Raw genomic sequence first — 25,143 nt, 5'->3', positions numbered from 1 at the left:
TAACAGTTTGTAACCGTTAGGGAAGGTGAATGAATCCCAAATCTGACCAACAAGGTTGGATAGAAAAGATTTGAGCTAGGCATCTCTACAAGAATGTCTCATCAGAGGCAATTAGACCTTGCCCCTCTGACCAATAAATGGTCTGGTGTAGAGTGATTGGACTGTATGATTGTGTATTACATTAGGGTTTTTAGTTGTTTTTTTAAAATTATTAGATTTGTGCTATACGTTTATGTCTGTATCTACTCTGTGAGCTGCCCTGAGTTTTCAGAGAGGGGCGGCATACAAATCTAATTAATAATAATAATAATAATAATTCCAGTGGATCATCTGTGCCACAGCATCATGACTACAAGCATAGACATGATGCTGTGGCACAGATGATCCACTGGAACTTGTGCCGGAACTACCATTTACCAGTGGCAAAGAACTGGTGGGATCATAAGCCCGAAAAAGTGGTCGAAAATGAGCAAGCAAAACTATTGTGGGGCTTCCGACTTCCGACTGACCGAATTCTGAAGCATAACACACCAGACATTGTGATTGTGGAGAAAAAGAAAGTATGGATCATCGACATCGCAATCTCAGGAGACAGCAGAATTGAGGAGAAGCACCTAGAGAAATTAATGAAATACGAAGATCTAAAAATCGAGCTGCAACGACTCTGGCATAAGCCAGTGAAAGTGGTCCCAGTGGTACTTGGCACGTTGGGCGCAGTGCCAAAGGATCTCAGCGGACATTTGAAAACCATCGGAATTGACAAAATCTCCATCTGTCAATTGCAAAAGCCCACTTTACTGGGATCGGCAAACATAATTCGCCGCTACATCACGCAGTCCTAGGTGCTTGGGAAGCGCCCGACTGGTGATGAAATACGAAATCCAGCATAGTGATCTCGTTTGCTGTGTTGTACTGACATAATAATAATAATAATAATAATAATAATAATAATAATAATAATAACAATAATAATAATAACAACTACAACAAAACAACTACAACAACAACAATAATCAGGGCTGTTAAACATCATCATCAACAATGTGTCTCCGTGTCTGATTTAATACGCAAGATAAATTTAAGACAAGCACTTCCTCTTTGCAACCCTTACTCTGAATTTAGTTTGCTCAGGCTAAGACTTGCCCTTTGCAGCTGATTGGCCTACATGTTCAAAAGCCTCCGTCTCTTCACTGTTACTGCAAGCAACACAACCTGAAGAGTTGATGCAGGATACTGAAAATAAAGATACCACATCCTGTGTTGACCACTGAGAAAAACGCTTGTTGGATTCTCTCTTTCAAAGAGGAACTAAGATGATGGTTAAAAAAAATAGACTCACTTAAGCTTAATTTTTTTTAAATTTAATTTGATTTGATTTAATTTAATTTATAATCCACCCAACTCCAACTCTGGGTGGCGTACAACAGATAAAAACAATATAAAAACATGTTTTATTTGCAGTCTTCTTTTCACACCATACAGTAATAATACAAATAAGTGACTATGAGCAGTGAGTCCCGATCCAGATAGGGCCGCAACTGGTGCACCAGGCGAACCTGGGCAAACGCCCCCCTCGCCACAGCTGAAATATGTTTCTCTAACGTAAGCTGTGGGTCGAGGAGGACGCCCAAGGGTAATGGACGGACAGATGGAATTATCCTTGGGAGGCAAAACCCACAGCCACTCCATCTTATCAGGGTTGAGTTTGAGTCTGTTGACACCCATCCAGACCCTAACAGCCTCCAGGCACCGGCACATCACTTCCACATATGAGGGAAGAATATATATGATATAGTTGCCATTATGGAAACTTGATGGGATGAGATTGACAAATGGAATATACAGCTAGAGAGATTTAAATTGTTCAAAAGAAATAGACAAAATAAATGAGGAGGTGGAGTTGTACTATATACATTGCTCAAAAAAACAAAGGGAACACTCAAATAACACATCCTAGATCTGGATTAATGAAATATTCTATTTGAATACCTTGTTCTGTACAAAGTTGACTGTGCTGACAACAAAATGAAATGGATTGTCAGTCAGTGTTGCTTCCTAAGTGGACAGTTTGATTTCACGGAAGTTTAATTTACTTGGAGTTATATTCTGTTGTTTAAGTGTTCCCTTTATTTTTTTGAGCAGTATATAAGAAATAATTACATCTCTACACAAACAGAAACATAGAAGACTGACAGCAGAAAAAGACCTCATGATCCATCTAGTCTGCCCTTATACTATTTTTTGTATTTTATCTTAGGATGGATCTATGTTTATCCCAGGCATGTTTAAATTCAGTTCCTGTGGATTTACCAACCACGTCTGCTGGAAGTTTGTTCCAAGGATCTACTACTCTTTCAGTAAAATAATATTTTCTCATGTTGCTTTTGATCTTTCCCCCAACTAACTTCAGATTGTGTCCCCTTGTTCTTGTGTTCACTTTCCAATTAAAAACACTTCCCTCCTGAACCTTATTTAACCCTTTGACATATTTAAATGTTTCGATCATGTCCCCACTTTTCCTTCTGTCCTCCAGACTATACAGATTGAGTTCATGAAGTCTTTCCTGATACGTTTTATGCTTAAGACCTTCCACCATTCTTGTAGCCCATCTTTGGACCCGTTCAATTTTGTCAATATCTTTTTGTAGGTGAGGTCTGCAGAACTGAACACAGTATTCCAAACGTGGTCTCACCACGTAGAGCACAACATAGAGCCGCCCTGAGTCCTTCGGGATTGGGCAGCATAGAAGTTGAATGAATGAATGAATGAATAAATAAATAAATAAATAAATAAATAAATAAATAAATAAATAAATAAATAAATAAATAAATAAAATTATAAAAATTATCTTGAATGCATTTAGGTCAATATTAAAGGGGATGGGGGAAATGGCACATTGTACTAGGTCTATACTATAGGCCACCCAGCCAAACAGAGGAAGTAAATAAACTTTTTACTAGTTAGCTAACTAAGGTAGGAAGGACATCACAATAGTAATGGGGGATTTTAACTACACTGACGTCAACTTGGAGACAAACTGCACCAAGTGGAAGAGCCAACAGGTTCCTAACAAACCTAACAGACAACTGTGTTACCCAGAAAGTAGAGAAGGGAACAAGGGGATCAGCTATATTGGACTTAATTCTCACTAACAGAGATGAAGTGACAGAAGATGTTGAAACTGCAGGAACCTTGGGGACAAGTGATGCAATTTTGTAATTCAACATTATGCAAACACAAGCAGTAGAACAAAGTCAAACTAGAGTCTTGGACTTTAAGAGAACTGATTTCAGTAAACTTAGAGGAAGTATGGATGAGAATCCTCAAGGGGAAAACAACTGAAGAAGTGTGGGAAAATTTGAAAAGCGAGATTATAAAAGCCCAGTCTAGCACAATACCAATGAAGAAGAAAAATGATAGGTCCCGAAATTGCCGCCCCTCTCTGAGTGGAAATACGAGGAAATAACTAAGGCAGAATACCAGCAAATAGCCCAAGTCTGTAAAGATGAAGTGAGGAAAGCTAAAGCTCATAATGAACAAAGGCTTGCAACAAGAGTAAAAAGTAACAAAAAAAAAAAGCTTCTTCCAACATACTAAAATCAAGAAAAAAGTCAAGGAAACAATTGGTCCATTGCAGGGAGAAAGTGGCAAGAAAGTCCCTTGAAAATGTCCAAAGATACTTCACCAGAAGAGCCCTTCACTCCTCCACTCGAAACAGAATATCCTACGAGACTAGACTTTCAATCCTGGGCCTAGAAAGCTTAGAACTACGTCGCCTAAAACACGATCTAAGTATTGCCCACAAGATCATATCTGTCAATGACTATTTCAGCTTCAATCGCAACAACACAAGAGCACGCAACAGATTCAAACTTAATGTTAACCGCTCCAAACTTGACTGTAAAAAATATGACTTCAGCAACCGAGTTGTCGAAGCGTGGAACTCATTACCTGACTCAGTAGTGTCAACCCCTAACCCCCAACATTTTTCCCTTAGACTATCCACGATTGACCTCTCCAGGTTCCTTAGAGGTCAGTAAGGGCCGTGCATAAGTGCACCAGTGTACCTTCCGTCCCCTGTCCAATTGTCTCTCCTTATCTCATTTATCTTTTCTTCCTTTCAAATATGTTCACCTATACTTTTATATTTTTTCTTCTATTCTTTTCTTTACTTAGATTATTACATATCTTTCTCTTCAATGTGTATTATGTATTGGACAAAATAAATAAATAAAATAAATAAATAAAATAAGGTGACAAGTATCAGGGAGAAAGCAGAGCTACTTAATTTGTTTTTTTGCATCTATCTTTACACAAAGGGGAAAAAACAGTCTAACCTATCAAAAACAACATCACAAAAAGAATCAGGAATACAAGTTAAAACAAGGAAGAAAATGGTAAGGGAACATCTGTCTACCCTAGACGAGTTCAAATCACCAGGGCCAGATGGATTACACCCCAAAGTTCTGGAGGAAATGGCACACGAGATCCAATATCATACAGTGTTCCAATATCTCAGGGGTTGCCACAAAGGAGTCAACCTATTCTCCAAAGCATCTGAGGGCAGGACAAGAAGCAATGGGTGGAAACTAATCAAGGAGAGAAGCAAGTTAGAACTAAGGAGAAAATTCCTGACCACAGTTAATCCGTGCAACAGCTTGCCTCCAGAAGTTGCTAAGTGGAACACAACTTAGCAACTGAATAGCAACAATACCAAACATTCAACCTCCTAGACACCCATTGGCAGATCTCAAAGTAACTACAGTGGTACCTCTACTTCAGAACTTAATTCGTTCCGTGACCAGGTTCTTAAGTAGAAATGTTCTTAAGTAGAAGCAATTTTTCCCATAGGAATCAATGTAAAAGCAAATAATGCGTGCAAACCCATTAGGAAATAAATAAAAGCTAGGAATTTGGGTGGGAGGAGGAGGAGGAGGAAGAAGAGGAGGACGACAGTTGCTGCTGAAGGAAGAAGGTGAGGTGAGCGCCCCCTTTTGCCTTTCCGCGCCCAGATGCTCCGGGAGGCAATCTCACATCAGGTGTATGGGAGGCAGCGTGAGGGAGTCACCACAGTGAAGTGGTTTATTCCCTCTCCAAGTGCCCAGAGAAAGGAAAATGCTTTGTTCGCTCTGGTCTGCCAAAGCCTCCTTAAGTGCCACCAAAAGGCTCCTCTGGCAACCCAGATGGCCGGGATTAAAGGGGGAATGGCAGGAAACTGGCCGGGCCTTCATGCCGCTCTCAAATTTCCTGGAAAATTATTCCGGGCTCAGGTTCTTAAAGTAGAAAATGGTTCTTAAGTAGAGGCAAAAAAATCTTGAGCACCCGGTTCTTATCTAGAAAAGTTCTTAAGTAGAGGTACCACTATATTTTGGACAAAAAAGAAAGAAAGAAACTTTAACAGCATGATTAAGCAAGAGGTTGCACAACTCCCACACATCAAAGGATTTCAGGCCATCTGAAAAAGGTCTAAACAAACACAATGAGCTTTTAACACATTGTGTTAAGCAATCAATAAGGTACTTGTAATCTGTCTTCCTCTCTTTTTCCTTCCCCTCCCCCTCCTTATCTTACTTAAAATCCTATATCAGTTTAGCCAGTCCAAGCATCCTTTGGTGAGCTGTACCTCAGGGAAAGATAATGAAACCTGTTAGTTCAAAAGGCTAATTAATTAGTTAGTTAAAAGGTTAGGTAACAAGGTCCTGATTTGTGATTACCCTTACAGTAGTCCTGGAGTTATGACCGTAATGGTACCTAACCATCATAGTCGTAACCCGTGATGGTTATACATCAGTTTACCCACGTGACGTGACCAATCTAATTTTATGGTTTATTTTGCAGGGGTGTTTAAGTAAACCAGTGGTTTGCAATGGGCATGGTTTTGCCAAAAGTCAGGAGCAAATGATGGTTTTTTGGCAAAACCATCCTAAAATATTGTCATGTGATTGTGGGATTTGCAAACCACTGTAAATACGGTGAATAGGATAGGATAGGATAGGATAAAAGAAAAAGAAAAAGGAATGGAATAGAATTAAAAAGAAATGGAATGGGATGGGGTGGGATGGGATGGGATCAGTGTTCCCTCTAATTTTTTTTTTGGGGGGGTGGGCGGAAAAGTATAGTGTTTGAGCGGCAGTCCCTTCGGGACTGGGCGGCACAGAAACAATAAATAAATAAACAAACAAACAAACAAACAAATAAATAAAAAACCCACCCTGTTTTGCCTCAGAGAATTTCAAAATAAAATACTGTACTGTGTGTCTATAACAGTGAGCTCATAATAGGGCAACTCTATCAATATCAAAATGCCACTTAAATAGTTGAGCTAGTTTCAAACTAGATTTTTATTTTCTTTCTCTCTTCCTTACTCCCATTCTTTTTCTTTCTCCTTTCCTTCCTCTCTTTTTTCTATCTGTTTCTCTCTCTTCCTCTCTTCCTCTCTCTCTCCTTCCCTCTCACTCTTTCCCTCTCGGCTTCTGGGCAGGTTTGGAAAACTCTGAGTTGATGATGATTTTTAAGTGAGCGATTGCTCACTGCTCAGCTTAGAGGGAACTATGGATGGGATGGGATAGAATAGAATTAAAAAGAAATGGGATGGGATGGGATAGAATAGAATGGAATGGAATAGAATAGAATCAGCTCCCCCCAGAGATTCATTCATACTGCTCCCACCCTCCTTGCCATCCCTAAGTGTCTGAAGACCCACTTGTACCGACAGCCCTGAGACACTAGTCATCAGCCCCTGCCTATGAATGAATGTATTTTGAATGGAATGGATGTTAGTGGACTCGAAATGACTGTTTTTAAAATTAAATTGAAGTTTTAGGCTGCTTGTTTCAGTTATTATTGGATTTCAGAATTGTATTGTTTTTCATATGTTGTAAGCCACCCCGAGTCCTCGGAGAGGGGCAGGATATAAATCCAAATGATATACTGATAATGATAATAATAATAATAATAATAATAATAATAATAATAATAATAATAATAATAATAATAATATATTAGATTTGTATGCTGCCCCTCTCCGAAGACATGATAATGACAATGACAATGACAATGACAATCATAATCATGATAGCACTGTTCCCATATTTGACGGGCTGCCACAGAGAGGAGAGGGTCAAGCTATTTTTCAAAGCACCAGAAGGCCAGACAAGGAATAATGGATGGAAAGTGACCAGGAAGACATTTTCTGACATTGAGAACAATCTACCGAAGGAACATCTTGCCTTCAGTTGTGGGAGCTTCATCACAGGGAACTTTCAAGAGAAATGTCTGCCATTTGTCAGAAGTGTGTAGGGTCTCCTGCTTGGATGGAGGGTTGGATTAGATGACCTCCAAGGTCCCTTCCAACTGTGTTAATCTAATGCCCAGACAAGCCAGCAGCTGTGGGGACAAGATGAAAGAAGGCTCCAGTATGGGGTGTCCATTTCCCTGAAGCTGAATTATTGTCACCTTGTTTGGTTTGGACAAAACTTAGGATTTGATACAGTTGCTGCTCTAAAGAACTATTGATTCAAAATGTCTAGTCTCTCTAGTTCAGTGTTTCCCAACCTTGGCCACTTGAAGATATTTGGACTTCAACTCCCAGAATTCCCCAGCCAGCAAATGCTGGCTGGGGAATTCTGGGAGTTGAAGTTCAGATATCTTCAAGTGGCCAAAGTTGGGAAACACTGCTCTAGTTTAATGAAAAGAAGGACTAGGGGAGACATGATAGAAGTGTTCCAATATCTCAGGGGTTGCCCCAAAGAAGAGGGAGTCATGCTGTTCTCCAAAGCACCTGAGGGTAGGACAAGAAGCAATGGGTGGAAACTAATCAAGGAGAGAAGCAACTTAGAACTAAGGAGAAATTTCCTGACCGTTAGAACAATTAACCAGTGGAACAACTTGCCTCCAGAAGTTGTAAGTGCTCCAACACTGGAAGTTTTTAAGAAGATGTTGGATAACCATTTGTCTGAAGTGGTGTAAGGTTTCCTGCCTAAGCAGAGGATTGGATTAGAACAGTGTTTTTCAACCAGTGTGCCGCGAGACATGGTCAGGTGTGCCGCGAAGAAGGAAGCTCAGGTTCCGGTCTTGCAACTGTTTGCTGAGAGAGAGAGTGAGAGTGAGAGAGAGAGAGAGAAAGAAAGAGAGAGAAAGAGAGAGAGAAAGAGAGTGAGAGAGAGAGAGAGAAATCAAGAGAGAGAAAGAAAAGAGAGAAAGAGAGAGGAAGCAAGAGTGAGAGAGAAAGAGAGAGAGAAAGAGAAGAAAGGAGAGGAAGGGAGAGAGAGAGAGAAAGAGAAATAAGCAAAAAGGGGAGGAAAAAAGAGAAATGAGAAAATGATTGAGACAGAGAATGAGAGGAAAGAGAGAGAAACAAAAGAGAGAGAGAAGTGACTCTTGATTTAAAGCATATGATAAAAAGCACCCAAAGAATAAGAGAAAAAACCCAGCCCTCACCTGTTTTTGGAAATGGTTCAAGAGCGTGTATACACACACACACACACACACACACACACACACACACAAGGCTGGGGAGGAGACAGGGATGGAAAAAAAGAGGAGAGTGTCTTAGGGTGTAATTTTGTGTCATTCTGGTTGATGGTGTGCCCCAGCATTTTGTAAATATAAAAAATGTGCCGCGGCTCAAAAAAGGTTGAAAATCACTGGATTATAAGACCTCCAAGGTCCCTTCCAACTCTGTTAGGATTGATTCTGGGAATTAAGCAAGAATAAACAAGTACTGTATGTCCTTGCCACTAAAATATGGATTTTAAATGTGAGTGTTTAGCTGCATATATTTCTGATGAGGATATTTCTTTTATAGAGTTCCAAAGCTCCGTCCTTGTTTTAATTTTGAGCTCCTGGCTTAGTGCATTCATAGAATAATTAACATTGTTACAAAGTACAGATTGCCTTGCCCCATTAATTCATTGGAAAACAATGTCATCTGGTTCTCATCAAATCACATCACATCACACTGAACCATGATACAATTTGGTTTTTTTTTTAATGGGATCTGTACATTTGTTTATTATTTATTTAATTTATTAATTAGATTTGTATGCCGCCCCTCTCCGAGGACTCGGAGTGGCCCACAACAAAAACAGTACAAATCCAATACTAAAACAATTTAAAACCCTTAATATAAAAACAATCATACATCTCATACAAACCATGCATAAAACGGAACAGTCCGGGGGAATCAATTTCCCCATACCTGACAACAAAGGTGAGTTTTGAGGAGTTTGCGAAAGGCAAGGAGGGTGGGGGCAATCCTAATCTTCAGGGGGGAGTTGATTCCAGAGGGTCGGGGCCGCCACAGAGAAGGCTCTTCCCCTAGGTCCCGCCAGACAACATTGTTTAACAGGTCGCTGGGATTCGTGCGGCAGAAGGCGGTCCCGGAGATATTCTGGTCTGATGCCATGAAGGGCTTTATAGGTCATAACCAACACTTTGAATTGTGACCGGAAACCGATCGGCAACCAATGCAGACTGTAGTACATCCTAATCCTTTGATTTGTTAATCATTTTTTGTATCTTGTCTGAAGGCCATGCTAGATTTCAGAATGGGGATTTGGGGAGACACAAGGTGAAAATATTTGATGGAGCCAGGACAATAATAAATGGACTTCGTTTCATTTTCAAACCTTTTGCAAACTTTGACACTCAAAGCTCCCAAAATTATGAAACACTACATTACACCCAAAATTATGAAACACTATATTACACCCACACTACATTACACCCACTGTACACTAAATTTAACCCACTGTAATGTGGGTTAAATTTAGTTAAGGTGGCCTGTATTTAATATTTTCCCACTTCTATCACATTAAAAAGTTGTCTGTGGATGACACTTAAATAGACTAGACTAGACTAGAATTCTTTATTGATCAATTGTCATTGGTGCATATGCTCTCAGTGTACATAAAAGGAAAGAGACGTTAATCAAGAATCATGTGGTACAACACTTAATGATTGTCTTAGGGATCTAATATGCAGTGAAGAAAAATCAATATTAATATAAATTGTAAGGATACAAGCAACGAGTTACAGCCATACAGTCATAAGTGGGAGGAGATGTGTGATAGTAACGATGAGAAGACTAATAGTAATAGTAATGCAGCCTTAGTGAATAATTTGACTGTGATGAGGGAATTATTTATTTAGCAGAGTGATGGCATTCAGGGAAAAAATGTTCTTGTGTTTAGTTGTCTTGGTGTGCAGTGCTTAAAGACCATAACAGCACATTTTCTTAATGACTGTTACAAAAAAAAAAGTGATGGGTAGGCTCCATTATGGTCATAACTTGAAGAACACTTTGAAAAGTGGGGTAGATCACTTCTGGGATCCTTTTAAAGTCCCCATGCTTTCTGTTGTGTCTTATCTGACACTTGGCCAGGCTGTGGCTCTTTCTTGTTCTTTCTCAAGGATTTCCCCATAGACAGGAGGCTGTCGCAGAGGCCCTGACACTAGTGACATCAGGATAGACACGTCCACCTTGGCCATGCCCACTCCAGCCCCCCCCCTCCGAGGTCAAACACAACCCTGATGTGTGGTCCTCAATGAAATTGAGTTTGACAGCCCTGGAGCCCTCTGACAGTGAAAATGGAGCCTAGCAGAGGGTGCATTTGGGCCCCCTGAGCTCCATTCTTACTGGAAGAGGGCAGCAGGAAAAAACGGAGCCTGGGACCTCCCTAGCTCCATTTTCGCTTGCAGAGGCACTGTGGGCTGGTCCTTCGCTACGTTATGCTGGGCTTCACTTACGAGCCCAAATTAAGTCCAAAGTGTAATTTCAACACTGTGGTAAAATAAACAATGAGTCGGTTTATCAGCAGAAAAATATGATACATACGTACTTTAAATCAGCCAAATGCTCTCCCACAAACCACGAGCCTGGAAGGCTGTGAAAAGCAAAAACAAAAGCGAAGCAGATAAAAAGCAGCTGTGAAGACGTCACAGCCACCCCCTTTCAAGAGTTCTCACACTGTACTTAACTGTGAAATTGTTCAACAAAGCCCTGGTAAATCCTAAAGCAGTTCCAAAAGCAAACCAGACTTCTCTCTCACCAAACGGATAATCTCCCACGCCGAGAGGCAACAATGCTGGCAATTTATCAGCAGCCCCATTAGCCTAATTTCCCCAGCCACAGGGGTTCTCCCTTATTTTCTATAATACTTGCGCAGTTATTCCTTCCTTGTCATAAACCTGCGCCTGCGAGCATCAATGAATCCCTCTTCTTCCAAGTCTAATGACAATGACTCACTAATGGGGTAATTAGCTAATGGCCTGCCTGTAACTACTCCATCATCCGATCCTGCTTCACTCCCAGAATCCTCCCTTTCAGAATCTTCCCTTGACACAGAAGCTTCACTGTCTGAAGCGGTTGGCAGTAAAAACAGTCTCTGATAATGTGAGGATTCTCCCAAACCAACCCCTAAAGTCCTTGGAGCAGAGCCAACCACAACACGTTGTTTCCAGGATGGCCCCCTGGGGCCAGATCTAAGCACCCCGCAGGCCAAAATCCAGCCTGCAGGCCTTGAGTTCGGCACCCCTGCCATAGACCCAATAGCGGGTTGCTACCGGTACCGGTTCAGGATGCTGCACCGGTAATGAAAATTGACCTGTGTGCGCATCTTTGCATCCCTGACGTCTGTGCGGCTCAGCAAGATTTTGCTTCTGCGCATCGGTATGTGAGACACATGTGCTCACATACCGAAGATGTACAGCTGCACACGCAGCGCCCTGGTATCATCAGGTGCGGCAACTCCCACCTGCATAGACCACTACATTGCCTTTGGACTTTTGCCATCTCTGTAAGCATGATTTGTCGAAACTTTCTAAAATATGCTGAACATGCTGAAGCAAACATCGACTATCAACCAAAATAGCAGAGCACAGTAGACACTAAATCAAAAATAACCACTAAAGCTTATTATAGACAACCCATGACTCCTGTCCTTGGTCATCTTTTCAGAGAACTTCCTTGCCCTCTTGCCCTCTGCCTTCCTTGGAAGAGCCTTATAGCTCCCGCTGCCTTAAGAAAGTTCATAACCTTCTTTAAGCACCATCTCATCCTGGGCATTCTTTTTTTTAAAAAAAACTATTATAAGGTGACAAGATGTCCCGATTTTGATGGGATGGTCCCAATTTTGGGCGGTTTGGCGGCATTCTTTTATTTATTTCCCCTCTCTGGGAAACCCTACCTCCAGACTTCCGTTGCCAGAGAAGCACCCGTTTTTGCGATCCTGGGATTCCCCTGCTGGTATTCCCCTACAGCATCGCAAAAACACGGAAGTCCGGAGGTGGGGTTTCCCATGGAGGGGAGCCTCAGGGTAATCCCCCCAGCGCAAAAACGGGTGCTTCGGCTTGAAAAAGAGGTGAATTTTGGGCTTGCACGCATTAATCGGTTTTCCATTGATTCCTATGGGAAACATTGTTTCGTCTTACGAACTTTTTACCTTACGAACCAATTAAGTTCGTAAGATAAGGTATCACTCTATTATTATTATTGTGTGTGTTTGTGCTCTATTTTTATAGTTATAATGTACATGGAAGATGGAATTTAATTTCATTGTATGTGGTGTAATTTATTTGTTTGTTTATTTATTTGGACTTATATGCCACCCAACTCCCAAAGGACTCTGGGCAGCTTACAGTCAAATACACAAAAAAATGCAATACAAAACCCTCTAAAAATGGTTTAAAACAATTTAAAACCAGGAGTTAAAACAATTAAAACAGTAGCAGAAAACCCCTATGCATATCTTAGTGGCCAGATCCCAATGGTATGCCATCTGATCAACGACCTCAGGCCTGCCAGGAAAGCCAGACATTTACAGCTTTTCAGAAGATCAGTAGGATGGGGGTAGTCCGGATCTCGGGAGGTAGCTGGTTCCAAAGAGACGGAGCAGCCACAGAGAAGGCCCTCTCCCCAGTTTAGATGATGGGACCTGGAGAAGACCAACCCTGTGGGCCCTTATTGGTCGCTGGGAGCTCTGCTGTAGAAGGCGGTTTCAAAGATAGTCTGACAATGACAATAAAGCAAACTACAGTACAACTAAATTTTCCTTATATAAACAGAAATAGAATAACGAAGGACAAAAAAGATGTGGGACTTCCCCATTGACTTTGCATGAGGGAAGCTGACAAGACAGCATCAGAAATTGTTGCCCCGTGACCATGGTGATGTGGAGATGTGACCACGGTGATGTTGACTAAGCCCATAACTTAGTCAACATAGTTGATCTGAAGATCTTTGAAATTTCAATCTCAGGGGTCCCACAGTAAATCCACAGCAGTGCTGGGCTCCTACAGGTGCGGTCAGGTACGCAGTATTGATAGCAAAATTTTGGCCAGGTACACGGCACTGGTAGCAAAATTTTGATTTTGTTTCTTTTTCCCCCTTCTGGGCTATGGGTATGTTTTTCCTATCACAGTAAATGAGGTTGAATGTGTATAATTTTAGAAGAGCTGTGCATGCATGTGTGTATATACATTTTATATAGTAGATAATCAGGGGTGAGCTACTGCCCAGACCGGGGGGGGGGGACGCAGGGGGGGGGGGTAGCGAAAATGGAGCTCCATCCCAGAGTGCTCAATTTGCACTGAAAGATGTTGAAACAAAATTTTGTTCATTCCTCCATTCGAAACAGAATTCCCTACGAAACTAGACTTACAATCCTGGGTCCTGAAAGCTTAGAATTACGACGCCTTAAACATGATCTAAGTATTGCCCACAAGATCATATGCTGCAATGTCCTGCCTGTCAAAGACTACTTCAGCTTCAACCACAACAACACAAGAGCACACAACAGATTCAAGCTTAATATTAACTGCTCCAAACTTGACTGTAAAAAATATGACTTTAGTAATCGGGTTGTCGAAGCGTGGAACTCATTACCGGACTCTATAGTATCATCCCCTAACCCCCAACATTTTACCCTTAGACTATCCGCAGTTGACCTCTCCAAATTCCTAAGAGGTCAGTAAGGGGCGTGCATAAGCGCACTAGAGTGCCTTCCATCTCCTGTCCTGTAGTCTCTCCTATATCTTGTATTTCTTCTTTACTATATAACCTTCATTGTGTATTATTGTGTATGGGACAAAATAAATAAATAAATAAAATAAAATAAATAAATAAAATGCATAAGCCACGCCCACGGTGTGGTAGTAAAATTTTGGTAGCCCATCACTGATCCACAGTAATTGAATTTAAACATGCCTGGGATAAACATAGATCCATCCTAAGATAAAATACAGGAACTAGTATAAGGGCAGAGTAGATGGACCAGGAGGTCTTTTTCTGCCATCAATCTTCTATGTCTCTATGTCCCAGATTTTGGATACTTTCTTTAAATTAGCCTACTTGAGATATTTTGTGTCAAAAACTGTCAACCTATGATATATTGCTTTGCCCAATTGATGGCTAAAAAACAAACAGACCGACAGGAGAATTCTAGTAGTATATAGATCAGCGAAGGCCTGCCGTCTTCGGCGCTATCAATGTGCTTTGCGAGGCTGCTGCAGGCACAAGTGCGTCTTCAGACACTTACGGAAGGCGAGGAGAATTTGGGCAGTACGAATCTCTGGGGGGAGCTGATTCCAGAGGGCCGCCCCCCCCCACAGAGAAGGCTCTTCCCCTAGGCCCCATCAAGCGACATAGTCTAGTTCAGGGGTAGGCAAAGTTGCCTCTTCTATGACTTGTGGACTTCAATTCCCAGAATTCCTGAGCCAATCATGTTAGCTCAGGAATTCTGGGAGTTGAAGTCCACACGTCATAGAAGAGCCAACTTTGCCTACTCTTGGTCTAGGTTAACGAAAAGAAGGAATAGGGGAGATACAACAGCAGTGTCCCAGTATCTAAGAGATTGACAAAAAGAAGCCACAACCTATTTTCCAAAGCAACAGAAGGCAGAACAAGAAGTTGTGGGTGGAAACTAATCAAGGAGAGAACTAAAGAGAACTTTCACGACAGTTGGAACAATTAATCAGTGGAATGACTTGCCTCCAGATGTTACAGGTGCTCCATCACTGGAGATTTTTAAGAAAAGATAGGGCAACCATTTGCCTGAAATAGTATAGGGCAGTGATGACGAACCTATGGCACGGGAGCCACAGGTGGCACGCGGAGCCATATCTGCTGGCACGTGAGCCATTAGCTCAGCTCCAACGTGCCAGCTGATTTTTAGCTTATGCAGAGGCTCTGGCAGGGCGTTTTTGGCTTCCAGAGAGCCTCTGGGGGGATGTGGGAGGGCATTTTTACCCTCCCCCTGGCTCCAGGGAAGCCTTTGGAGCCTGAGGAAGATGAAAGTTGGGAAACAGTCTGTTTCCAGCTTCTAGAGGGCCTCCGGAGGGCGGGGGGAAGCTGTTTTCATCCTCTCCAGGCATTGAATTATGGGTGTGATAGTGCACACGCATGCTCTTTTGGCACTCAAGGGGAAAAAAGCTTCACCATCACTGGTATAGGGTTTCCTGCTCAAGCAGGGGCTTGGATTAGAAGACCTCCAAAGTCCCTACAACTCTGTTATTCTGTCCCCAACCTTAAAATTACTGAATTGCACCTCAAGTCAGGAAGCTCAAACTGCCCAAGGAGCTGCTGATCCAGTTCTACAGGGGAATCATTGAGTCTGTCATCTGCACCTCTATCACTGTCTGGTTTGGTTCTGAAACCCAACAAGCCCGACAGAGACTTCAGAGGACAATCAGAACTGCAGAAAAAACAATTGCTGCCAACCTGCCTTCCATTGAGGACCTGTAGACTGCACAAGTCAAAAAGAGAGCAGTGAAAATATTTACTGCCCCCTCACTTCCTGGACACAAATTATTTCAACTCCTACCCTCAAAACTTCGCTACAGAGCATTGCACACCAAGACAACTAGACACAAGAACAGTTTTTTCCTGAACACCATCACTCTACTAAACAAATAATTCTCTGAACATTGTCAAACTTTTTACTAAGTCTGCACTTCTATTTCTACTAGTTTTTTCTCATCATTCCTATCACCCTTTTCCTCCCAATTAGGACTGTATGACTGTAACTTGTTGCTTGTATCCAAAGATTTTTTTATTAATATTGATTGTTTCTTCATTGCTTATTTGACCCCTGTGACAATCATTAAGAGTTGTACCACATGATTCTTGACAAATCTATATTTTCTTTTATGTACACTGAGAGCATATGCACCAAGACAAATTCCTTGTGTGTCCAATCACACTTGGCCAATAAAGAATTCTATTCTTCTATTCTATTCTAAAAATTTGGATAATAACATAGCATAAACAAAAGGTCCCCAAACCTGGCAACTTTAAGACTTGTGGACTTGTGGACTCCCAGCAAAACTAGGTAGGAACTCTGTGAGTCAAACTGTGAATTGGTCAGAAGAGCTCAAAACTCTGGGAGTTGAAGACCACAAGTCTTAAAGTTGCCAAGGTTGGAGACCCCTGCTATAGACACAAACAGATCGAAAGCAAAAGGACCTCCCTGGATGCACTGGGCCACTGAAAATATTAGGCCTGCTGCAGCCTGCAGAGCATCATTTATCACCTTCTTCTGAGTTTTGACACTGTGGTTTGAAGATCTTCAGTAAAGGGAAGGGAAAAAGGAGAACTGTCGGAAGGGGGAGGATGGGGATTGTGAAAGTCGTGCTCTGCCAGGTCAGTTTCGAGAAGACGAAAAGCCATCAAGGAACCAGCCTCAAGCAATCACATTTCTAAACTAGCAGTGTTGTGTAAGGCATTAAGGCAACAAAAAGGCACACCCGACCTGCTCCAGAAAAACTCGCTTGCAAAGCTGGCCGTAAAATGCAGCTCTGTATGATCAGCGGATCCAAACTTTTATCCCTTTTGATTAAAAGGGACCAGATTATCTCCGGGACTGCCTTCTGCTGCACGAATCCCAGCGACCAGTTAGGTCCCACAGAGTGGGCCTTCTCCGGGTCCCGTCAACTAAACAATGTCGTTTGGCGGGGCCCAGGGGAAGAGCCTTCTCTATGGCGGCCCCGGCCCTCTGGAACCAATTCCCCCCGGAGATTAGAATTGCCCCCACCCTCCTTGCCTTTCGTAAGCTCCTTAAAACCCACCTCTGCCGTCAGGCATGGGGGAACTGAGATATTCTTTCCCCCCTAGGCCTTTGCAATTTATGCATGGTATGTTTGTTTCTATGTATGTTTAGTTTTACAATAAGGGTTTTTTAGTTGTTTTAGTATTGGATTTACATGCTGTTTTTTATTACTGTTGTTAGCCACCCCGAGTCTACGGAGAGGGACGGCATACAAATCCAATAAATAAATAAATAATAAATAAATAATAAATATATCAGGGGTGGGCTTCTGCTCGGATGGGGGGTGGGGGAATGCAAAGGGGTAGCAAACGTGGAGCTCCACCCCAGAGCACCCAATTTGCACGGAAAGATGTTGAAAGAAAATGCAGGACGTCCTGAATAAGCCACGCCCACAGTTTAGTACTAAAAAATTTGGTAACCGTTCACTGAAAGATATGTATCTCGCTTACTCACTTATGACTCTGCATGTAAGCTTCAGATATCTCGTGTGGCATTTCATATGATTTTGTTACTCAATTGATTAAGGGTTTAGTTTTCTCCAACGTGAAAAACCTGAGGTTTTGCTATTTGCCACCACTTAAAAACAAACAAAGTAATAAACAGCAGCCAACACGGGTTTGTTAAGAACAAATCATGTCAAACCAATCTCACTTCATTCTGCAACACTATGGCCAAATTAATAGACCAGCAAAATGCAGTGGACATAATATACTTGGACTTTAGCAAAGCATTTGACAAAGTAGACCACAATCTGCTTCTGTGTAAGTTAGAAAAAAGTGGGATAGACAGCTACATCCACGATACTTTCAAAGGGAGATTGGATTGCCATTATCTGAATTAGCGTGTAGGGACTCCTGTTTGAGTGGGGGGTTGGACAAGATGACCTACAAGGTACCTTCCAATTTTAATAATAATCTAAATCTAATCTAATTACATTACAAAGCGGAGGAGGTAATGTGACTGAATCTACAGCCACATAACATTCCTGACTTATCTCTGAGTCCTCGGAGAGGGGCGGCATACAAATCTAATAAATTATTAAATTATTATTAGTATTAATTAATAAGAATTTTTAAAAAAAGGCTGGGTAGTAGATGTGACAGTGCTTGAAGACAGCAAAATAGAAAAAAGAGGCCGGGGTGGTGGTGGAGAAAATCAGAAATCAAAGGGAGCTGCAAATAGAAATTGTATTGTATTTGTATTTATTAGATTTGTATGCTGCCCCTCTCCGAAGACTCGGGGCGGCTAACAACAATAAAAAAGACAATGTGAACAAATCTAATATTAAAAATAATCTTAAAAACCCCAATTTAAAGAACCAATCATACAGACAAGCATACCATGTATAAATTCTATAAGCCTAGGGGGGAAGGGAAAATTTCAATTCCCCCATGCCTGACGACAGAGGTGGGTTTTAAGGATCTTGCAAAAAGCAAGGAGGGTGGAGGCAACTCTGATATCTGGAGGGAGCTGGTTCCAGAGGGTCGGGGCCACCACAGAGAAGGCTCTTCTCCTGGGTCCCGCCAAACGAGATTTTTAGTCAACGGGACCCGGAGGAGGCCAACTCTGTGGGACCTAACCGGTCGCTGGGATTCATGCGGCAGAAAGCGGTCCTGGAGATATTCTGGTCCGATGCCATGAAGGGCTTTATAAGTCATAACCAACACTTTGAATTGTGACCAGAAATTGATCGGCAACCAATGCACACTGCGGAGTGTTGGTGTAACATGGGCATACCTGGGGAAGCCCATGATTGCTCTTGCAGCTGCATTCTGCACGATCTGAAGTTTCCGAAATAGAATGACTGTGGTGAAAAGAAAGCAAAGAAACACAAGGTACAACTTCAAAACATCTGGAACACCACTTAAACATCATTGGCATTGACAGCATCACTATCCATCAATTGCAAAAGGCAGCTTTATTTGCAACAGCTGACATCCTGTGACGAAACCTTTAATGCCATCAAACATCAACATCTGCTTAGCTCAGAGTCTTGGAAGAACTAAATAGATGGATAAAAAAAGCCAAAGACAGTCTAAGCATCTGGATAATCTTGCAGTCTAACCATAGTAATAATAATAATCAAAGATTTTTTTTTTCTACCAAGGACACAATACAAAAGATGCCCATGAAGGAGAAAGATGACAGAATTATCTTAGTCTGAAAAGTTTGTTTTCTTGGGATTTCTTTTAAAAATAAAACCTTTCTTTTGTTATTGAAGGATCATTTTTGATCCTATTGTAAGCTATTTCCACTGTGCAAATTCTCATGACCCAAATATATAGCAGGTCATCTACTCAGTAAAGATTGGATTCACAGGAGAATGCTTGGAAACAACGGAATTTATCCTCCTAGAGGCTCTTCTTAGAAAAGGTGATGTTCTCAGCAGGTATATTATTCTATTAGCGACTGCTGTCAAATTTTGCAAAATAAAAATTGACAGTATTTTTAATTGTTGGAACTGCTCTTGATGTTGTGTAGTTTCCTTAGTGATCTTTAGAATGTTAGTCTAGGCCAGGGGTAGGCAACGTTGGCTCTTCTATGACATGTGGACTTCAACTCCCAGAGTTCCCGAGCTAGCATGGTTGGCTCAGGAATTCTGGGAGTTGAAGTCCACAAGTCATAGAAGAGCCCACTTTGCCTACCCTGGGTCTAGACCAGGGATGGTGAACCTATGGCATGGGTGCCACGGGTGCCACGGGTGGCACACGGAGCCATATCTGCAGGCACGCGAGACATTGCCCTAGCTCAGCTCCAGCATGCTTGTGCACACCAGCCAGCTGATTTTCAGCTCACACAGAGGCTGTGGGAGGGCATTTTTGGATTCCAGAGGGGAGGGCCCCCAGGGGGATAGGGGCAGGGGTGGGCAGCAGGCAAGACGGGATGGAGCACAGTTTCACTGGTGGAAATGAAGCTACATGCACAGCTCCAGCTGACTGGCGGCAGTCACTTCCTGGATTACCGGCCTCGGCTCAGGTCTCCTTTTTTCCCCTGCTGCTGCTGCCGTCTACATTCCTTGCTTTTTTCCTCTTTCCTCCTTCCTGGCCTTGGACGATCTTCCCTCTCTCCTGCCCGGCTCCCCTCCAGCCTGACGCAGCCACCTCCTCAGGCCAGGAAGGAGGAAAGAGGAAAAAAGTGAGGAGTGCACAGCAGCAGCAGCAGAGCCATGGCAAAGCAGTTTGGGCTGCAGTCTTTTTCCCCTTGCAAAGCCCTCACTCCATCCACAGCTGATATGAAAAGGCGTCATTCGGCAATAATAACCTTGTGACTCTCCCTCGGCTTTCCGATATTTTAAAAACCCTCCCTCCCGTCCTCCTCCTCCTTGGAAAGCAACAGAGAGACCAGCACTGGCAGGAGTTGTGTGTGTGTGGGGGTCCTCTTCCTCCATCTTTTCCAAACAGCTGATCAGCACCTGTTCGCCTAGCTACCCAGTCTGAGGTGCGGGAAACGCGAAGCAAATTGTCACCCCAGCGAGCGACACTAGTGAGGTTGTAAGTCGAGGACTTAACAGTTCACTTGCATGATGATGATCATTCAAGCCACTCCCACCTGATCACATGACCATCAAGTCAGTCCTACCCAGACACAGTGTGGCAGTAAAAATTTTGGCTGCACATTACTGGATAGGGAAGGGCGTTTTTGCCCTCCCCAGGTTCCAGGGAAGCCTCTGGAGCCTAAGATGGGTTAAAAATGGGCCTATCAGGCCCCCCAGAAGTTGGGAAACGGGCTGCTTCTGGCTTCCAGAGGGCCGCTGGGGAAGCAGGGGAGGCAATTTTCATCCTCTCCAGGTATTGAATTGTGGGTGTGGCCACTCACCCAGGCGCAATAGTGTGTGTGCATGCACTTTTGGCACCCTATGGAAAAAAGGTTTGCCATCACTGGTCTAGACTCTTGAGCATGATCAAAAGCTAACATGGTGGAAAAGATTCAAAAGTGACATTATGGGAAAAGCTCTATTAGACCAAAGAATGTAAGAACGTATGGTTTTTAGAGTCTTGCTGATTTAGAATTCCAGCAGTGGCAACATCAGCCTCCTTCATTCTGATGTCCTCCAGATGTACAGTGGTACCTCTACTTAAGAACTTAATTCGTTCCGTGACCAGGTTCTTAAGTAGAAACGTTCTTAAGTAGAAGCAATTTTCCCCATAGGAATCAATGTAAAAAGAAATAATGCGTGCAAACCCATTAGGAAAGAAATAAAAACTCAGAATTTGGGTGGGAGGAAGAGGAAGAAGAAGAGGAGGACAGTCGCTGCTGAAGGAAGAAGGTGAGGAGAGGGGGATCAAAAAAATCCAAAACTTTAAGGCTTAAAAAAGGCTTTAAAAAAGGGACACTGAGGCAGCGCCCAGAGAAAGGAAAATGCTCCGTTTGCTCTGGGCTGCCCAGAGGGAAGGGAGCGTTTCTTTTTTCTAGGCGCTGGAAGAGGTTTATTCCCTCTCCAAGTGCTCAGAGAAAGGAAAATGCTCCGTTTGCTCTGGGTTGCCCAGAGGGAAGGGAACTTTTCTTTTTTGTAGGCACTGGCAGAGGTTTATTCCCTCTCCAAGTGCCCAGAGAAAGGAAAACGCTACTTTTGCTCTGGGCTGCCCAGAGGGAAGGGAGCGTTTCTTTTTTCTAGGAGCTGGAAGAGGTTTATTCCCTCTCCAAGTGCTCAGAGAAAGGAAAATGCTCCGTTTGCTCTGGGTTGCCCAGAGGGAAGGGAACTTTTCTTTTTTGTAGGCACTGGCAGAGGTTTATTCCCTCTCCAAGTGCCCAGAGAAAGGAAAACGCTACTTTTGCTCTGGGCTGCCCAGAGGGAAGGGAGCGTTTCTTTTTTCTAGGCGCTGGAAGAGGTTTATTCCCTCTCCAAATGCCCAGAGAAAGGAAAATGCTCCGTTTGCTCTGGGCTGCCCAGAGGGAAGGGAGCTTTTCTTTTTTGTAGGCACTGGCAGAGGTTTATTCCCTCTCCAAGTGCCCAGAGAAAGGAAAACGCTACTTTTGCTCTGGGCTGCCCAGAGGGAAGGGAGCTTTTCTTTTTTCTAGGCGCTGGAAGAGGTTTATTCCCTCTCCAAATGCCCAGAGAAAGGAAAATGCTCCGTTTGCTCTGGGTTGCCCAGAGGGAAGGGAACTTTTCTTTTTTGTAGGCACTGGCAGAGGTTTATTCCCTCTCCAAGTGCCCAGAGAAAGGAAAATGCTACTTTTGCTCTGGGCTGCCCAGAGGGAAGGGAGCGTTTCTTTTTTCTAGGCGCTGGAAGAGGTTTATTCCCTCTCCAAATGCCCAGAGAAAGGAAAACGTTCCATTTGCTCTGGGCTGCCCAGAGGGAAGGGAGCGTTTCTTTTTTCTAGGCGCTGGAAGAGGTTTATTCCCTCTCCAAGTGCCCAGAGAAAGGAAAACACTCCATTTGCTCTGGACTACCAAAGCCTCCTTAAGCACCACCGAAAGGCTCCTCTGGCAACCCAGAAAAGCCTGAGATGGCTGGGATTAAAGGGGGAATAGCAGGAAACTGGCCGGGCCTTCGTGCCGCTCTCAAATTTCCTGGGAAATTTTTCCGGGCTCGAGTTCTTAAGTAGAAAATGGTTCTTAAATAGAGGCAAAAAAATATTGAACACCCAGTTCCCTTCCCTCTGGGCAACCCAGAGCAAATGGAGCGTTTTCCTTTCTCTGGGCATTTGGAGAGGGAAAAGTTCTTAAGTAGAGGCGTTCTTAAGTAGAGGTACCACTCTATTGGGTTTTTGACATCTTAATCTCCAGTCGATTGGCTGCAAGAATTTGAGACTCAAAAGACAATCTGGGACTAGGGAGGGACTACGACCTTAGTTAGATCACACCCAGAGTTCTGCATTCAGTTTTGGTCACCGCACTACAAAAAAAGATATTGAAACTTTGGAGAAAGTGCAGAGGACGAGAGCAACCAGGATGATAAGGGGACTGGAAACTAAAACATGCGAAGAGCGGTTGCAAGAACTGGGCCTGGCCAATCTGATGAAGAGAAGGACCAGGGGAGACATGATAGCAGTTTACAAATACTAGAGGAGCTACCACAGAGAATAGGGGGTCAGGCTGTTTTCCAAAGCACCAGAAGGCCAGGCAAGGAATAATGGATGGAAACGGACCAAGAAGAGATTCATTCTGCAAATAAGGAGAAACTTTCTGATGGTGAGAGTGATTAACCAGTGGAACAACTTACCTGCGGAGGAGGTTGTGGGAGCTCCAATACTTGAGACTTTCAAGGAGATATTGGACTGCCATTTGTCTGAAATGGTGTGCAGACTCCTGCTTTAGTGGGGGGTTGGACTAGATGGCCTACAAGATCCCTTCCAACTCTTAATTTTAAAAAAATGAAAGGAGGAGTCTGGCTGGGGAAATTCCTAACTTATATTATTAGACACTTATGGGAAGTATCAGGCAAAGAATACCCTGAATGGCCATCTGTTGTGTCTCAAGGGGGATACAACCAAAATCAACAGTATGACACCTATGTTTGTAACACCATCCACAGAACTCACTCTCCTACACTTTATTAAACAATTTATTTCATTTATAAAGACTGAAATCTTATGAGATTGATCTCAGGAAAGTTTAGAGTTCTTGTATTAATTTTGGAGTCAAAACATCCTATGATAAGAGTCTCCAAAATTTAATAATAATAATAATAATAATAATAATAATAATAATAATAGTAATAATTTATTAGATTTGTATGCCGCCCCTCTCCGAAGACTCGGGGCGGCTCACAACAATAATAAAAAACAATATAACAGTGAACAAATCTAATATTAAAAGAAAAAGATATATAAACCCCAGCTATTAAAACCATACAACAACACATACATACCAAACATAAAATATAAAAGCCTGGGGGAGGTGTCTCGGTTCCCCCATGCCTGGCGATATAGGTGGGTCTTGAGTAATTTGTGAAATATTTAATCATCCTGCAAGAATTTGAATAACTTGGGGGAGGGAGAGGAAATCAGGGGATCCATCTCTGAACAGGAATATTCTATTTATTTTACCTGCTTAAAACATATCACAGAATTGCAAAACACATGATCTGAATTGAAACATTTCTACCCAGGATAATAAGAATAATTGTCCCCGACAAAAAGATTCTTCAAAGCAAGGAGAAGACATTTCACCGGCTACCTCAAATTTATGAAAGCAAAAATAATTTTCTAGTTCACTCTAATACCTCCCACCCAAAACGATTGTTATGTTGATTTGGGTGGGATTTACAAACAGGCCCCTGCAAATGTCACCCTGACATAACTTCCAGCTGGTGTTGAGTAGTCATGTACAAATGAACACTTATTTCAAATGTTTACAAAGGTCTGTCCATATTAAATCTCAATACATGTGTGTTTGGGGGGCTCATTTTTGCAGGAGACATTTCCTCTTAGTCTCCTCTTCCACTATCCAGGTGTGATGAGACATTCTCCCCATTTTTAAGTGATTCAAAATAAGGACCTCAAAATTTCACCCATTGTGTTCCTCCTCACCCTCCAGCTCTGCACCGAAGTTTTAAAGTCTGATGGGACTTACCATGGCCTTCTTCCTGTCTGATCTCCAGCTTGGGGGCCGAGATTAACCTACCACCAAGATGGGCTAATTGCCGTCTCGATTCACCACGTTTTCCCAGGGGACATGGTAGAGTTGATGGCAAGCGAGCTTTGAGTCCTTCAACAACTCTTTGTGCAACAGAGAGAGCGAGCGAGCGAAATGGAACCACAGTTGCAGACTTCCTCTATTCCCCCCCACACCCTTTGCTTAATTCCCCTTCATTTCCGTATTTTGGGTACGTATAAAAAAAAGAGAGAGAGAGGTTTGTCCCCGTTTGTCAAAATGAGATGAAGAATGACTTTAGGAACACCTCTGCTAAAATCAGTCCGGATGTATGAAAAAAAACCAAAAACCAACACCCTTGTTGTTGTAAAGGTATCATCTTCAGAGAAATGACTCATCAGACACGAAACTTTATCAGCAAAGGATCCATTAAAAAGGAGGATGTGCGAAATATCCAGCCCCTTAAAAAGAAGTTATGCTCTTAGAAATGCAGATTAATCCATTTAACATTGGGCGCTATTGAACAAAATGAAATTCAATGGTGAAAAAAATGAGGTTCTA

The 25,143-nt window shown here is 42.6% G+C and overlaps 1 protein-coding gene across 1 annotated transcript in view; it reads right to left on the bottom strand.

The window, feature by feature from the left end:
* Positions 1-24,775, bottom strand: part of MYO1F (myosin IF) — a 92,134-nt gene extending 67,359 nt beyond the window's left edge. Inside the window, exon 1 of the mRNA XM_070746623.1 lies at positions 24,562-24,775. Within this exon, the coding sequence (XP_070602724.1) occupies positions 24,562-24,564 (3 nt within the window). The 5' untranslated portion in view covers positions 24,565-24,775. The remainder of the gene's footprint in view (positions 1-24,561) is intronic.
* Positions 24,776-25,143: the final 368 nt, after the last annotated feature.

The sequence above is a fragment of the Erythrolamprus reginae genome, chromosome 1 (genome assembly GCF_031021105.1).
Source record: "Erythrolamprus reginae isolate rEryReg1 chromosome 1, rEryReg1.hap1, whole genome shotgun sequence".
Taxonomy (NCBI): domain Eukaryota; kingdom Metazoa; phylum Chordata; class Lepidosauria; order Squamata; family Dipsadidae; genus Erythrolamprus; species Erythrolamprus reginae.
Note: the sequence above shows the minus strand (reverse complement) of the source record. Positions and strands in the feature narration are given on the sequence as shown.